Here is a 16,608-nt window from a genome sequence, read left to right on the forward strand (position 1 = left end):
CGAATCTGAATCACTTGAAAAAACACGGGGGTGCTTAACTTTTTTCCAGGTGTATATTTTAACACATTGCGAAAATAATATGAAATTTAAAAAGGCTTATCAAGGTGACTCTGATTGCAAAGAATGAAACTGTAGGCAGAATAATTCAAAACCTGTTGTTGGAACAAACTAATTTTATAAGGAATTCAGTAAATTAAAATCTTCTCTTTCTATTGGGTATAAATAATCCAAGAGCAAATGTCAAACAGAATTATTGACAGACAGGATGTGATAAGAGAGTGTTATATGTGGGTTTAACTTTCAGATTTATATTTCAGTAAAGCAAAAAGATTGGAGGCTATAAATTGATATTACGGCTTGTCAATATCTACATCATAATTGTTTAATTTATATTAAAGCTCAAATACAAGTGGAAAGAATACCCACTATGGAAAATTTGGAGTGAAGAAGTGCCATGTGCTACAGAGAAGTGAAGATTGAAAATTTAGATATGAACTGTAAACTACATTTTTATGCAATATTTATTAAATATAATGATGATAATGTAGTTTAATTAAATTTTGAATCTAGACAAAAAAAAACAAAAAAAAACATACCTGATCTGGATTTTCCTTCTGTTTTAATACTTCCACTAGCTTCAGCCCTCTTCTTGGCTTGAGTAAGTTCTTTAACTCTCTGGAGAAAATACTTGTATGTGAAGCTTTGCTTGTTATTCAAGAAACTGAAGAGAAAGAGAACAAACAAATACTTTTCATGTTGAAGACCACTATTTTACACTTGACAGAATGATACCAAAATATGTTTAGAGCGAGTGTGTGTGTGTGTCTGGCAAAATGTTTTACTTCAAAAGAAGTGTATGTTAAACATTATTACTCAGTGATATAAATCTTAAAGTTATCCTAGTGACTTATGTGATATGAAATGTTTGGGATCTAGTATCAAAAAACACTTTCTGGTATCACACAATAAGGTGCTAAGCCATGAACTCATCCTACTGTATCCCATACAAATCCTCCAACATAACTGGTCTAAATGCCACTGTTTAGGCTCTGAGCTAAAAATATTTATTACATGTACAATTTATTAAAAACTAGAGAAAACTTGATTGCATTGCAGTATCAAAATCCCTGTAATTATACTGTACACTTAGACCATAAATTGCACTCATTTAGTTTCTACTAAGCACCATTAGATTTGACAAAACTAAATATTTGCCATTACAGAAATAATTTTCTGGAATAAAGGCACAAAGCTGAATTAATGCACAATTCTAGTCATTAGAAAAAAACTGGAAATAGATTAAACTACATGAACATTACACCAAGAAATATAAATAAACAGTTATCACCTGTCATTAAAACACCTTACAAAAGAGTTCTTTTAACAAATCTTAATATTTCTAACTTTAAAGATTCAAAAAACACACAAGTTATTCTTATAAATAAATACAGATACAAATTTCCCACTCACACACACACTGTCTCACCATCTTTGAATTGATCACTTTATGACAAATATTACGTTTTAAAATGGATTTCAAAAGAACAAGAAATTTGTACCCTGTCAAATAATAAACTAATCTTCTTTATGCGTAAAAAGGGTAAAGTTTAAAAAGGATGGGGTAATAAATGTTTATGTGTCTTCTGTAATCTACTTTACTTTTTTTTCTGATCCTTTGTGCTAATTATTTCATTGTGATTATTTGTTTCAGCAATTTGATGAAGTACTTTCGAAACAAACTCACCTGTTTGTGATTCATCACGGTTTGTTGAAAACTTATGACCATGATCAGAATGCACTATGCTAGATAAAGTTAGTGACTGCTATTGATTTAGGAATTCAGTACTATGTGACAAAAATTTTACCACTACAATGCAATACAACTAAAATTAAGTTCAACTACTGTCAAATCCAATTTTAGTATACTGGTTTTCAGTGATGTTTGTTTATTGTTAGGTAGAAAGATACATATGATGAACAATCTGTGCTGTGTCCATCATGGGTACTGAAACCTGATTTTTTAAGATATAAGCCACCAGACTTATTGTTGAACCACCAGGGGTGAGGGATGGTATTAATTAAAGAAAATGCTAAAGTTGTCAAAATATAATGCACTGAATATAAATGATACTCTTCCAAAACTGAGTTACTGAGAAGCATTACAAGAATATATTGTGTTAGTAATGCAAATTAATTTTTTATTATCACCGCATGATCAAGACTACACTATTTTTGATGAATGTTAGTTTTAGGTAACTTTTATGATTGTATAAATACTTCTGTCCAACTGATTCACTTCTTATATATAAAAAGAGGAATTCATTAACGTAGCTTTTATTTTACTAAGGATTACACATTACCATATACAGAAGGCAACTTGTATGAGAGACAGCTTCTGTCATGAGTATTATGCCACCCAGTTAACAACACTATCAGCTTGTGCTAGCTGGAACAAAGCCTCTGTAATAACAAGCTTAACTGCCATTATAAACATAATGTAATCTCAAAATTATAAAGTTTTTCATGCCACCTCATTTGGCCATAAAAAACAAAACAAAATGGGGATATTTTGAATGTGAAACAGTTTCTGTTACTAAACAACAGTATACAAACCACTTGCTGTCATATACAAAAGAACCTTTTAAATGAGATTGTTTAAATTCAGTATGACCCAAACTTTCAGCTGCTTGTGACACACATTTTGATACTATCACATCACAAATAAAATGCAACACCAAAATACAGGCTATACCACATTATGCATCATTATCAACTCATGGTTTCCATACTACAACTTTTACTATGTTTTGTGTATCTTCACAAAATTTTGAAAGCTTCCAGTAAACATTACAAGACTTTTGTTGATAAAATCAGAATTTTTAATAAATTGTTGTAACTAAAAATTTCTTCGTGAATATATGGAGTCAAAGTGTTGACTGCTCTGAGTGAAAAGTTATTTTCATGTTGTTGAGATTAGAAATACTTTTCTTCATCTAAACATTGTCAAATTTCATTTATGTAATCTCTAATACCCTCTACAGAAATTTCAAATTTTTTTTTCAGTAAAACTTCATATCTTATGTTATTTTCTAAACCTTACACATATACAGGATCAGTCAAATAATTGACCGATCTCATAATCACTGTAAGTACAAATAATTCTAAATTACCTTTTTTATCTTCTAGAATGATTTCAAAATGCAGGAGGAAACTTAAAGCTAGTAACTATATATATATCAGTTTCTATTTAAGTTTATTGTTTTATTACAGTTTGAACTGGGTCTAACTAATAATCCCACCAAACAAGTTGTAAATCATTCGCTTAATGTGTAGCTCACTTACCTTATCGAATTATGTAATGAACAAGCTACTTGTGAGTGTACTTCACAAAGAATTATTAGTTTTTTTATCTTACCTAATCTAACCTAACAAGTTTCTAATTTTTAAATTTGTTACTTTTAGAATAATAAATAAAGAATACACATGAAAATCAAGATATATAATAATTACCGGAGTCTTTTTTTTTTTGGCTGTCAACTGTTGATGAAACTTAACCTTACTCTTTTAAACTAATGGTACTACTACACTATATAATTTTTAATTTAATTAAATAATGCACCTAAGAACACAGAATAACAGCACGTAAAAAGCAGAAAATACCCTTTAACTATCGAACTATGCAATAAGAGCCATTAAAAATTCAGCTAAGGTTGCTGATGTGCTTCCTGTAGGAATAACATTTGAACTGAAAGAGAAATAGACAATTCTCTGTATATAAAACAATGTAATATAATACATCATTCGATAGATTAAAACCTTAGCTTTCTATTGGTTATAAAAAATATAGTATTAAACATTAGAAAGAACTACTGGCACTTTGTGAAAGAGAGGATGTGAAAAGTGGGTGTGGCAAGAGGTCTCATTTTCTAGTTTATGGCTCAGTAAACAAATAAGATTGAATGTTATAAAATTTCACTTTGCCTGAGTAATAACTATATCATAATAAGTAATTTACATCCAATAATATACTTCTGGGAGGGTTAGTAAATAAATTAGGGAAGAGGGGATACTTACGAGAGCAAATGTCACAATTCTCATACTGGGGAAAATTAAGATTTTTTAAAGAATATTTCCTTATAAAGTTAAGAACCTAAATTTCATATAATAAATTTTGGTTTATTAAGTATGTTTTTGATGCCATGGCTATCCACATGCCATGACAATAGAGTAGTGTAATTAAATATTTGAATGTAACTCTAAAATGTCATGACATGCACACTTTGACCTGCATGTAGCGAGAGAATTAAGTTATCTTCCCTGCATGTCTGGCTTAGAGAACTGCATACTACAAGCCTTCAGTGAAATCCCATCTAATGTTATGAAATTTCTTGTGAATTGCACAACTGCATAACGACATTATTCTGTAGCAAAAGCACTGCACTAATAGGAGAGCAATACATTTCTATGTGCAACAGCTTCCTCAAGCATTTGCACTTGAGAACATCATTCCTTCATGAGGCAAGAAATACAAAGGTGCACCAAAGGCAGGGAGGATGGATGGAAATGTGTGTGAGGAAGGTGAGTATCTATCAGAAATACATTCTAAAGTAAGGAAATTGTTAACATCTGAGACAATACCACACCTCTGCATACAGTTAAGCTAGAATCTTACACTGAAGTGGTGGAGGGGCCGATATAAAGATCTCACTAGATGAACTCCTTTCAGAAAGTTCCCAAAGAAAACCCATGGGGGGGGGGGTGACACCTGATGGCAAGAGCTCCATAGGGGCACACCCATGGGAGACAGCATGATATTTATAAGTTTATAAGGGGTGATATATGCAACACTAAAAGGGACACCACTTCCCACTGTACTGGTACTCAATTGTATATCACCCCAACTTACTAGTCCAATAGGTGAAAGTTCTCCATGGTCCACCATCCCAGCATCTAGGAACTGGTAAGTAACAAGGGTCTCCTGTGCTTCACTTGATGAGAAACAGGGGTGGGGAGAAATTTGTGGTTGGTAGACTTGAAGAAAATGCCTGGATGACCATCAGTTTTTCACTCCAAAAAAAGTATTTTACTGGAGACAGTGCAATGGGTGATCCTGAAACCCTATTTTGCATAGCTGGCAAGTGAAAGTCAGGGAAGCAGGCAGAACACTCCCTGGTGCTAGCTTTTTCTAGGATAATCCAGGGAATAGGTATGATCTGGATCAGACTAAAAGTTAGATACATAGATATACCATGAGGATACTTCAAGTGGTCTTGTGTTACACCCCATTTCAAAGTGGGCATATATGGAGCAGGGTGGATAGTATGAGCATTTCTTGTTATCCTGGTTCAATGCAGATTTTTAGTACCACCAACCATCTGGCAGAATTCTATAAATGAAAGAAGGCTGTAGAAAAATAAAGATGCACTCACCTGTCTATAGATGGTGGGTAGACTGTAGAATGGCAAATAAAGGCAGGTGGTAACTTTCATCAAAGGAAATAACCAGATGGTGAAGATAATGAGTGATGAAAGCAGTTGTTGGAAGTGAGTGAGGTGATGAATCTGATGGGACGAAATGTGGAACAGTTTGTGAGTATCAACCTCCAATGAGGAGTAGACCAAATGTAGAAGTTGATTGACCACACCTGTAAAAGTAAAAGGGGAGATGCCCATGGAGGAAGAGGAATCCCAGGGAATGAAAAGTCTTTAACTCTTTCAGCATGGGATCGGTCCCTGGAATTAACCTTTTAACCACTTTGGCAAATTATCAGTTTATTCCAATGCTTTCATATGCAAAACATCAACTTTTTTTATATTAAGTCTTAAGGTTTGTAAAGCAATGTTTTTCTCATGCCTGTCCAACATGCAAAGTAATTTTCATTTTAAGATAAAAAATACTTTTATACATCAGAAAAATTTCAAATTAAACATGCGAAATTTTTATAATGTCCAGATAGTTATCAAGCGTTTCTTAAGAAGAAGCTTTATATTTTATCAGTTATTTTCAGTAATGAATCTCTGTACAGGTTTGGTAGATTTGACCAATTTTGTAACCACCACTGTAACAACCTTTGTACTTGGTTGCTAAGCCTTTTAAAATTTCACGTGTTGGATGTGTTTAATGTTTTATATATACAGTTGAATAACCAAAAAATCATACATTACTATATCAATACTATACAATTCCACTATAATTGATCAAGGTTAGTAACTAAGCTGTATTTCAGTCTAAAAAAATATGAAATTTGGAGCACACTAAAGACACAACGTACCTCCTTGAAATCTTGGTTCGAAAGAAAAGATGGTGTCCAAACATGTTAAAATGGCTGAGAAAGCCACTTGGGGGACATTCTGATTGGGTATTCATGTCATATATAGAAGTAAGTGTATATAAGGGAGTGTTTTCAAAAATGGAACGAGGTGGTTGGGGTGCCACTGTGTTTGATTTGTTACATGAGCAATATCTTAGCAAATATAAAAGATAAGAGGTTCTTATTTTATATTCTAGCATGCCAATATTGGTAGTTTGAGTTCCTAATTCATACGAAACTATAGACTTAGTATTTTGACACCACAAACATCTAATTTGAACCAGTGCTGCTTGCAACATATCACAGGACACACAAAAATCAATGTTTAACTGTGTTTTTTTAAATATTTACTTTTAAATTATGAAATTGAGTAATGTATAATACTAAAATTTGAATTATAATCAACAGTTTGATACCAAACTTATTGACATAAATTCATAAAATAGTAGTTAAATAAAATTTTTAAAGCGAGTCAATAAACACGATGACATGGCCTTTCACCCGTGACCCATCTGAAAAAGGTTAAAGGCTGAAGTATCAGATAAGTAGCAATTAACAGCATAAACAGGGCACAACAGTGTGTCCAGGTCTGACTGATCATAGAGGTGGGGAAACAAAAGGAAGGGAGATAAGAGAGAAAAAAAAAAAGAGGTCACCTACCTGAGCAGATGAAGACTTGGGCAGAAATGACCAGTCAGGATAAAGAAGAATATAAGAGTGATGGATGATAGTACAGGAAGAACTGATAGAGTAAATATCAAAATGACAGTGACCATAAGCAAGAAGTAAGAGAAAATAGGTCTTGAGTGAGAGGTGGTTTAAGGTGCAAGCTGCCTATGGCTCGAAACATTCAAGGGTATGAGTGAACAGAACTACACTGAGGTCCCAGTCACACATGGGAATGAAGAAACCTTCCATGGGCAATATAGAGTCCAGCCAAGAGAGAGAGAATGAAACCAGGTTCATAGCACGTGGCACATGAGAGATAAACCCATTGAAAACTAGCCCAATAGAGAAGGTCCAGGGTTTGAAAGCAAAGGGTCTTGGATCAGGTAACCCCTTGGCAGTTGATACAGCACATAGCCATGGATTTGTTAGAATAGATCATAACTAAATGATCCACAAGGAGGGGTAAGAAATGGGAACATGCCTGATGGACTGCCAGAAGTTCAAGTGTGTTGATATGGAGAGAGAACTTGTCATTGGTCCATGTGCCTGACGTGAGATTACTTTTTAGAGATGCTCCCCAACCAGATAGGTTAGCATCAGTGAAGAGATGCAGGTCTGGTCTGAGTGGATAAGTGATTCTAGTGAAACCATGGTTCCCAAAAGCACTAGAACCTCTCATACAGTAGGAGTAGGAGAGGTGTGATTCTTGGTGACCAGTAGTTTCAGAGCTTGTAGGCAGATGGGAGAAGGTTAAGCGTGGCAGAGAAAGGAGTTGAAGAAAACTCCAGGTGAACAAGATATTGGGTGGTAGTGAGGAAAGATTCAGGATTTTGACAAGCCATCCACAACAGGCAGCTTCTGCAGAAGAAGGCAAGTATGAAGGGAAGACTCTTCATGGGAGTGGGACAGGAGAAGCCAATCATCTATGAAGAAATGAAATCACAGTCCTGGTTTATGAAGATGGCAAGCAAAGGCCCAGACAATCTAGTTTAAGATGCTGAAAAGAAGAGCTGCTAAAACCTGGAAGATATAATATTGATGAATGAAGCAAAGAAAACGTTATGAGGTTTAAGATGTAAAAGACTGACACTATACTTGAACAGAAGAACTCAAAACTAGAAGATATGATCTTGCTGAATGAAGCAAAGAAAATGTTGTGAGAATGCTGAAATGGAGATATGCAGGTATGCATCCAAAATGTCAGCCTTGGTCATCCACAGTCTGAGCAAAAAGGACAAACAAAGGAAAAAGAAATTTTCCATATAATAGTGTGGGACAACCAGGGAGCAACTGAGGAAGGAAAGGTTGATAACAGTACATCAGTCCCCGTTTCTTTTTTTGAGACCACAAAGACATGAGGGTAAAACCCCGGAGGAGGGTCATACACCCTTTCTGCAGTTTGTTTGTCCAACAAATATGACACAGCTTCCTTGAAATGAAGATAGATGGAGGAGGAAAGGAAACAGGGTTAGGACTGAGCAGAGGAGGGGAAGAGAAATGTAAAGTTTGTGGGTAAGAATTTGAGTAACCCATCTTTTGGTGGCAAACTGTGACAGATGATCCCCCTTAGGACCTGAAGCAACCTGGTAATTACTGACGAGTTTGGCAAATCCAACACTAGCTAGAAATGGGATTTGAAGCATGAAAAGAAGAGGGGCTTGGATGAAATACAGAGGTGAAGTGGGGTTTAGAACAGACAGGAAACTAAGGACAAAAGCAAGGACTAATGATGGGCAAACTCCATCATTGAGTTGACAGAATCAGTTTTACCTTCCAAAACTTCAGGGCAAAGGTCTCATAGAAAGGAAAAAGGAGGTTGAACCTGGGAAAGTGAGTATCCCCACCCAACAACAAGGGAGTCAAGTAAGCAGGGAAAGGTTAGAAAAAGTGGAATGGCCAAAGTAGAGAAGCGAATTAGAATTGCTTTAAAAATAATCTGGGACATGGTGCACATGAGATGTAGAGAGAAGAGGTAATGAAGTAACGTGAGAAAAATCAGGCAAAGACAGAAGTATTGGACACTGGAAAGCAAAACTGATCACAAAGAGTCCGTTTTCCCAAACGTGCAAGAGAGATTCCCAATTTTAAGAATTAAGAAAGGGTAATTCAAAATGACTATAAGCTTTGATATAAGAGTCTGATAGATGAGGTGAGCAAGACATGAGGTTGTGAGAACACAGTTGGTCAAGAAATGAATCAGAGTGAATGACAAAGCCAGAAGGAGGAAAAATTAAAAAGTTGCTAGGGTTAGGATTATGAAGGAAGGAAAAAAAAATGTCATATGACACAGGAGAAAGAGAAGGAATGGTATATATCTCTGATATTAAGTCCTGATAATGAGAAGTTTGAGGGCTCTCCTTAACAGAAAGAGAAGTTCCCAAAGCAAAACCAGGAGGAAGATACAAGCATTCAAATTCATTCTCCCCCTCAAAAAGAGGGGACAGTATGCCTGCATTCTCAGCTAACAAAAATAAAAAGAAAGCAACGTATTGACATTTGTTTCTAAGAAAGCAACATACATAACTCATAACTGCACAACTTGGTTAATGAAAATCCATTTGCAACAAGGTTAAACAGCTTGCAGAAATGAGAAAGAAAAGAGTCAAAACCCATGGATACCTTAAAGCTTCAAACAACTGAATGTGTGTGAATGTGCCACGTTTAGGTCTTCTAATATAAACTAAGGCGTGTTTCAATTTGTGTAAAAACTGAAATATGCATTTAACAGGCTCATTAGATGGAAATCAAAGTTTAATGATGAATAATGGTATAAAACTAACAAACATTTGACACTTGCCATGACACCATATAATGTAGACATGTACCCATTAATTCTCTGTATACAAGCTTTGTTATTTTGACTGACCTTGTAATCACCATTTAAACAAGAAACTATATATATATATATATATATATATTATAATATATATATATTATAATTCTGAATTTACGAAGTGTATCTTCACAAAAATATGGCAAACTTTTAGTAAGCATTACCAGTCTGTTATATATAAAAAAATCTGATTTCTTAATAAAAGTACTTTCACTAAATATTTGCCTGGGATTTTATGATGTCTGTAACTGAGTCAGTCTGGGTGAAAGACGATTTTCATGATAAAGACAAACAAACACTTTTTTTCATATATCATTTGTATAACCTTTAGAGAATCCTAAATGAATATTAATTATTTTTTTTCGCTAAACAGTATATTAATTCTCTAATCTATAGAAAAATGAAAAGAAAAGGTGACAAAACATGAAATGAGTAGTACTGTTCATTCCTTTTCAGTACTGAACAGAAAGTTCTGAAGTATTTATCTTGAGAATTTCTACTTCTTTCTTTTTCAAGTCTATCTTACTTTTACTGTTAGCAACCATAAAGCAATTTATTGGCTTATTTATACTACAGTGTTCCAACATGATTTATCCCCTCTTAGAAATTTACTTTGATTATTTGAAAATGTTTATGAAATGGCTTTAGTACTTGTATATCAACTAATAAATACTTAACTTACAGTAATATATTAAAAGTTAATTTTGGTTTAGCTCTGTTTGCTATAGAATTTCTTACTTACTTATATTGTTATTTAATTTCTGTAGTACATATTGGTGTTTAAATACAATACTAGAAATAAACAATCTTATAAAACCAAATTTGTTATTTTTCTTTAATTGAATACTCAAAGTTTAGCTTTACAGCTTCTTCAGGAGCACTGCACTAAAACACAAACCATAACTGACAGTACCCTAACGCTCACTGAGTTTGACCAGCATAAAACTTGAACCCTTTATCATCTCTACCTGTATATTTATGCATGCTAGTTGGTTGGTTGTTTTGCATTTTTTGGCACAAAGCAACTAGGCTATCTGCACCAAATAACCAGTAAAAACTGTAAAAGTAAGATGGGTTAAAACTAAACAATGTCCAAAATTGAGATTAAAGATTTAAATAGAATTAAAAAGGCCTAAAACCCACAAAAAACTAATACCACGGTCAAGTTGGACAGTGTCACCATCACCAATGACCATCATCAGGGGTAAAACCGTAGAAAGTATATGTCGAAAATGGTGCCACCACTCATGGTCATAACGACGGCACGACAGTAACATGTAGGCTATTGTGACTTGATGACACAAAGGCTACACAATGGTGGGTCAGTACCAGATAAAATAAAAGAACGAGTTAAAAAACCATGACCAATGCATAGCATAGCCAGGACAACTTCCTCCTTCCGATCCTTATGGAATCTTGACAGCCAAAGAGCAATAGAAGGTTTGGTTTGGAAAATCTTGTTATGATGTTGCTCATCCCAAGTCAACTGCCAACAAGTCATTACTTGAATACAACACCGTAGTCTATTTAGGGGACAGGCACGGTCATGATGGCACCAAAGCAGATGGACTTTGTTGCAGTGTTTGCGAGCTCATTCACAGAAATACTGACATAGCCAGTTATCTAGAAAACTGCATGGAAACAGAAGATAGACAAAAATGGGCCAGTCTTTGTTGAATATTGGCAAGAACAGGGTGAGAACTAATGTTAAGCAATTACTGGGCCACTAGTAAAGAGCTAAAACAGTCTGTGTAAATAGTGCAATCGCTGTACTGCATAGCTTCTACATGATTCACGGCAAGAGAAATGGCATACAGCTCAGCAGTGAACACAGGAACAGTAGAGGGGATCCTGTGAGCAGCCACTGAGCCACAACAAACCATGGCAGAGCCCACAGAATCACCTGATTTGGAACCATCTGTAGAAATGGGAATAGAAGAATAGTTTGAAAGATGTTCAGCAAAGAAAAGATGGTACTTCCAATCGGGAGTATCCGCCTTCTTCAGATGACTTAAGGAAAGGTCACATACAGGGATGGTAATAAGCCATGGTGGAATTGGCTGATCACTGGGGACAGAAATGTCACATAATGCCAAACCCAATTCAACCAGTTGAGCCTGGATACAAAAGCGAAAGGTAAGAATTGCAGACCATCTATTCTGAAAGAGAGCAGCCCACTGATGAAGAAAGACACAATCCCAGGTGGGATGCTGTGGTAACAATTGAAGCTTGGTAGCATACTGTAAAGAAAGTTGCAAATGGTGGAGGTGAACTGGAGGTTTGTGGGACTCAGTATACAAACTTTGAACTGGTGAAGTACGGAAAGCCCCTATGCAGAGCCAAATCCCCAGATGGTAAATAGGGCCATCATCTTGAAGGCTGAGGTCCTGGCAGAACTATAGACCCATAGTTCAGTTTGGATCGAATAAGAGCACGATAGATCTTGAGTACAAAACATCGATCCACTCCCCAAGAGATGGAAGAGAGAACACAGAGGATGTTCAGTGCCAATGGACACTTGACACGTAGCTGTTTTACGTGAGGAATGAAAGTAAGCTTACAATAAAAAATAAGCCTCAAGAACTTTGCCTCAGGGACCACGGGAAGAACAACATCACCGAGACAGAGCTTGGGATTGGGATGTAGACCCTGTTTGTGGCAAAAATGCATGCAAAAGATTTTGGAAAAAAGAAAAGGTAAAAGGTCTACTTCAACAAGCAATTGAGGGCAGTCTGAAGCTGCCAATCAATAAACCTAATGTTCAACAACCTATACGAGATGTAGAAGTCTTCAACATTGAGTCCGTTAGCAACAGTAGTAGGAAGTTATGTAGTGATAGCATTGATCTTGATACAGAAAAGTACGTCACTCAAGACACAGCCCTGAGAACCCACACTGGGTGGATGAGAGGAGGTTGTTCCATTCAAGGAACCAAACGAGATGAGCATTAACCACCCTATCTAAGAGAAAAGTGAAGGGGAAAAAATAGATAGATCAATGCCAGTAAAAGACTGACTAGGTGCATGAAAATAAGTATAAGAACCAGTATTGAAGAGAGAAAGGTTGTGATCTGAGAGCATACGCTCTAGGGAACGACCCCTCCCATCAATATTGGCACCACCCCAGAGGGGATCGTGTCCCAGGATTAAAAAGGGAGATGGCAACTGTTCAATGAGCATCAAGGTTTGATTGATCATAAGTCTCTCCTGGAGACAGGTAGGGAGAACAAAGAGTGATGGTACGACCCAAGGAAACATGGACGGCTATGGCCTCCAAGGGAGTATCGAGTGACACTGACATGGTATAGGCACATGCTGGTCGACCAGCAATGAAACCCCTCCATGCGCTTGTCCATCACACAACCTGTCATTCCTGTATAAAGAAAACAGCCGAAAGAAGAGTGCATTGGCAGGTTTCAGGAATTTTTCCTGTAAAGAAAGACACACGTAATGATAGGAGTTGATTAAGACCTTAATATCATCCAGATTAGAACGAAAACCTTGACAGTTCCACTGTACCAACATGGAAGAGAATTGGGCAGAGAACCCTTCTGTTTATGACCATGCCATTTTTCTTTACTAGAAGGAGGTCTATCAACCTCCACGGATCCTGGCCTTGGTCAAGTGGGCAGATCTCTGTCGTTAGACTTATATTCCAGCGACTGAGGGCATGAACAAATAATCGTTCTACATCTCAGGAACCAAAGAAGATGGATCTGAACAGACACCAGAAGCAGGGGCCAAATGAGGTGGACCCAGGCAGTCAATGGAAGGAATGTTGGGGACAGAAATAGGAATATGTGGACTTGTCAACTCGGTTTTACATTGAGGGCAAAAGACTCTTCACATGATGCAAAAAAGACTCTGACGATGGAGGCAAGGAAAGGTCAGTCTGCACTCCCACTGTAGCAGTGGAGCATAGTGCAGCAGCATATGTCCAAGATGAAGTAGGGGATAATAACTTCCGAGCCTCAGGGTAAGAAATGTTGTTAACAGTTTTAAAATGCTGTACCTCTTTCTTCTCCACCCATTTAGTGCAAGAACAATAGTAAGACAGGTGGGAACAACTACAATTAATGAAGTGAGGGTTCAGTTCGCACTTGTAGGCATTGTGGTCTTTGCCACCACAACAAGCACATGTCTCAGAACCACGACAAGATGCCTTCGATTGACTGAATTTGCTGACACTGGAAACATCCGAGAGGGTTGGGAATATATGACCATACCCTGCAGTTCAGATAACCTGCCTTGGAAGAGGCAGATAGACGTAGCGATGTAAACATCAAAATAAGAACATTGGTAGGCAGAATAATTCCTTCTTTATGAGTGGAGATACGTCACACTGCAGAAACTCCTTGGCTGGAGAAACCAGCGAGGATTTCTGACTTGAGGATGTTCTTCAAATCTCTCTCAACAATAACTCCTCACGAGGAATTTAAAGTAGCATAGGGAGTAACCTCAATGGGTATATTCCCAATGGCCCTTGAGTTAAGAAGGAGTTCACTGTGTTTTGGTGTAGATGTTTCCACCACAATGTCCCCAGAATGTAGCTTCTTAACTGACTTGGAGAGCCAACAAGCCCCTTTAATCCCTTCTGAATAAAAAAGGGGGACATCTGCCCTAAAGATTTGTAAGAACAAGGAATGTAAGATCAAAAAACGAGGTACAGGTTCAGAAAGGGTTCAAGATTGCTGGTCAGTCTTCAAGACATGGTCGTTTACCAATTATTTATTTTTTACTATTTAATTTTTTTGAGGATTTGGGAGATCCAAAATGACCCCACCCACCATGGGGTCCTATGAGGGAACACACTACAATGCCAAACAAGGACACTGCAGCAACACCAGGGTTTTGTGAGCTCTATACCCAAAACACCAGCATCAGACACAATGTCCACAACACCTGTTGAGAATGCCCAACACTGGTACTCAGTTGACCCTAGCCCAACAGGACCAGCTGATTGACCCTGGCCACCCACTTATAGGAATTCAAGGCCAAAGTGGTGTGTGGCAGTGCCCCAGATACCACTCAACCATCAGGATCCTTTCCTCCCCTTCATGGGTAGCCATGCACAGCAAACACGTGGGTGGATGTTTAGATCCCAGAGGATGTAAACTGAAAATACAGAATCTTCTCTGGGAGGTCCCCTCACCACGTACAGGAATCCATCTGAAGGGGATGCATGCTAGACATCATTTCCACCAATTACGGTAATGGAAAAAACACTTCCATGGATGATAAAGAGTTAAAAAATTTAAAAATGCAAAATAAAATGAGTAGTACTGTTCTACTCTTTTTAGTATGGACCAAGGCAGAAGTAGAAACTTGCAGGTCATAAAGCAATGAATCACTGCTTCTGCCAACAGACTATTTACCTGACACCATCTGTAGCAAATAAGCATGTGTAATGCAATTACCAGAATTTTACCACAGAGTTTATCATATTCCCAGTTCTGAGAACATAGTGGAAGAGGATCTATTGATTTGTTTATAGTACAGTGGTTGCAACAAGAATTGTCTAAGGTAATAAAAGTGCAAGAAAATGATTATGTTATGGGTCTGTACAAAGTCCAAGCTGATTCAATAAACTTGGTAGGTTTTAAGATGTTAGTTATCTTTCCAAAGTGGTTAGAATTTACTGGTATAGTTGTACAAAGGGTGTATGTGCTTAGGAACATGTATATATATATATATATATTACTAGTATTTATTAAGGTTTAAGTAGCTGAAGTTTGAGTTTATAATTCGTTAACCACAATATACCTTGTATGATAGGGATAATAAAATAAAAATTGAGCAATAAGATATGAAAACGTGATACATGACAAACAAAAAAGCATATTTGGCATTTTTTCTAAATATTTTCTCTTGAATTAAGAAATTAAAACATATAATGTTAAAATTTGAATTATAAAATACTTTGTGATGCTAATTTTATTGACATACAATGATAATAAAGTTGGTTAATTAAATTTTGAAAATAACTAAAATGTTGTAACATATACCCTTTAACCTGTCCATAGAGAGTGAGAAAAATGGATTGATATTACTGTTCAGGATATTTTAGCTTACACTGGTCTAACTATAGCTATGTTTCTCAAATGTAATCCTTCTATTTCTGACTAATGCTCTACCTATTTCCTTTCCATACTCCTTGGTTTACTAATATCTTATCTAGAGACAGGTTTTTGGCTATTTATAAATACTTACACTTCAATAACAAAACTAATGCTTTTCCCAGTACTAATCCTAATTATAATAAACTTCTCAAAGTTAGATCTGTCCCAGGCTTATTTTTTCTGAAATCCTTTGTAACCTACTATCATTCTTTCAGGGAACTATCCATAAACAAATAAATGTTGGGTAAGAAATGTATGATTAGTTTCCTCCAGTATCTACCACAGAAAGTTGTGAAGTTGGGTATTACCATATTTTTCGGTGTATAAGACGCACTTTTTTACAAAATCTGCTTGTGTCCTATACACCGAAGGTATGAATAATATATATGTATATATACAATATACACAAGCCATGTGTAAATATATTTCAATAGGCATGCATAGTTTAGTTCAATTGAATGTGTTATTTATAACAATAGTAGTTTTTTTTTCTTTTAAAAGCATAACTATTTATAATACTCCCTAAATAATAAAAAAATAAAATATAGTAATGGATGAGAGTGAAAAAGCTTGTAAATACACGACGATCCCTGTTTAATGTGGAGCAGAATAAGGCTGTTTCAGGCCTAACTTTAACAAATAAAAAATCGTTTTTGAGTGCTTATTTTGATATTTTGA

The 16,608-nt window shown here is 36.0% G+C and overlaps 1 protein-coding gene across 2 annotated transcripts in view; it reads right to left on the minus strand.

Annotated features, from left to right (window-relative positions):
* Nucleotides 1-16,608, minus strand: part of LOC106468767 (SURP and G-patch domain-containing protein 1-like) — a 74,021-nt gene that overhangs the window by 15,680 nt on the left and 41,733 nt on the right. For both annotated transcript variants that reach the window (XM_013929208.2, XM_022397133.1), the window contains one exon: nt 597-721. In XM_013929208.2, the coding sequence (XP_013784662.1) occupies nt 597-721 (125 nt within the window). The remainder of the gene's footprint in view (nt 1-596; nt 722-16,608) is intronic.

This window comes from Limulus polyphemus, unplaced genomic scaffold (assembly GCF_000517525.1).
Source record: "Limulus polyphemus unplaced genomic scaffold, Limulus_polyphemus-2.1.2 Scaffold3156, whole genome shotgun sequence".
NCBI lineage: Eukaryota > Metazoa > Arthropoda > Merostomata > Xiphosura > Limulidae > Limulus > Limulus polyphemus.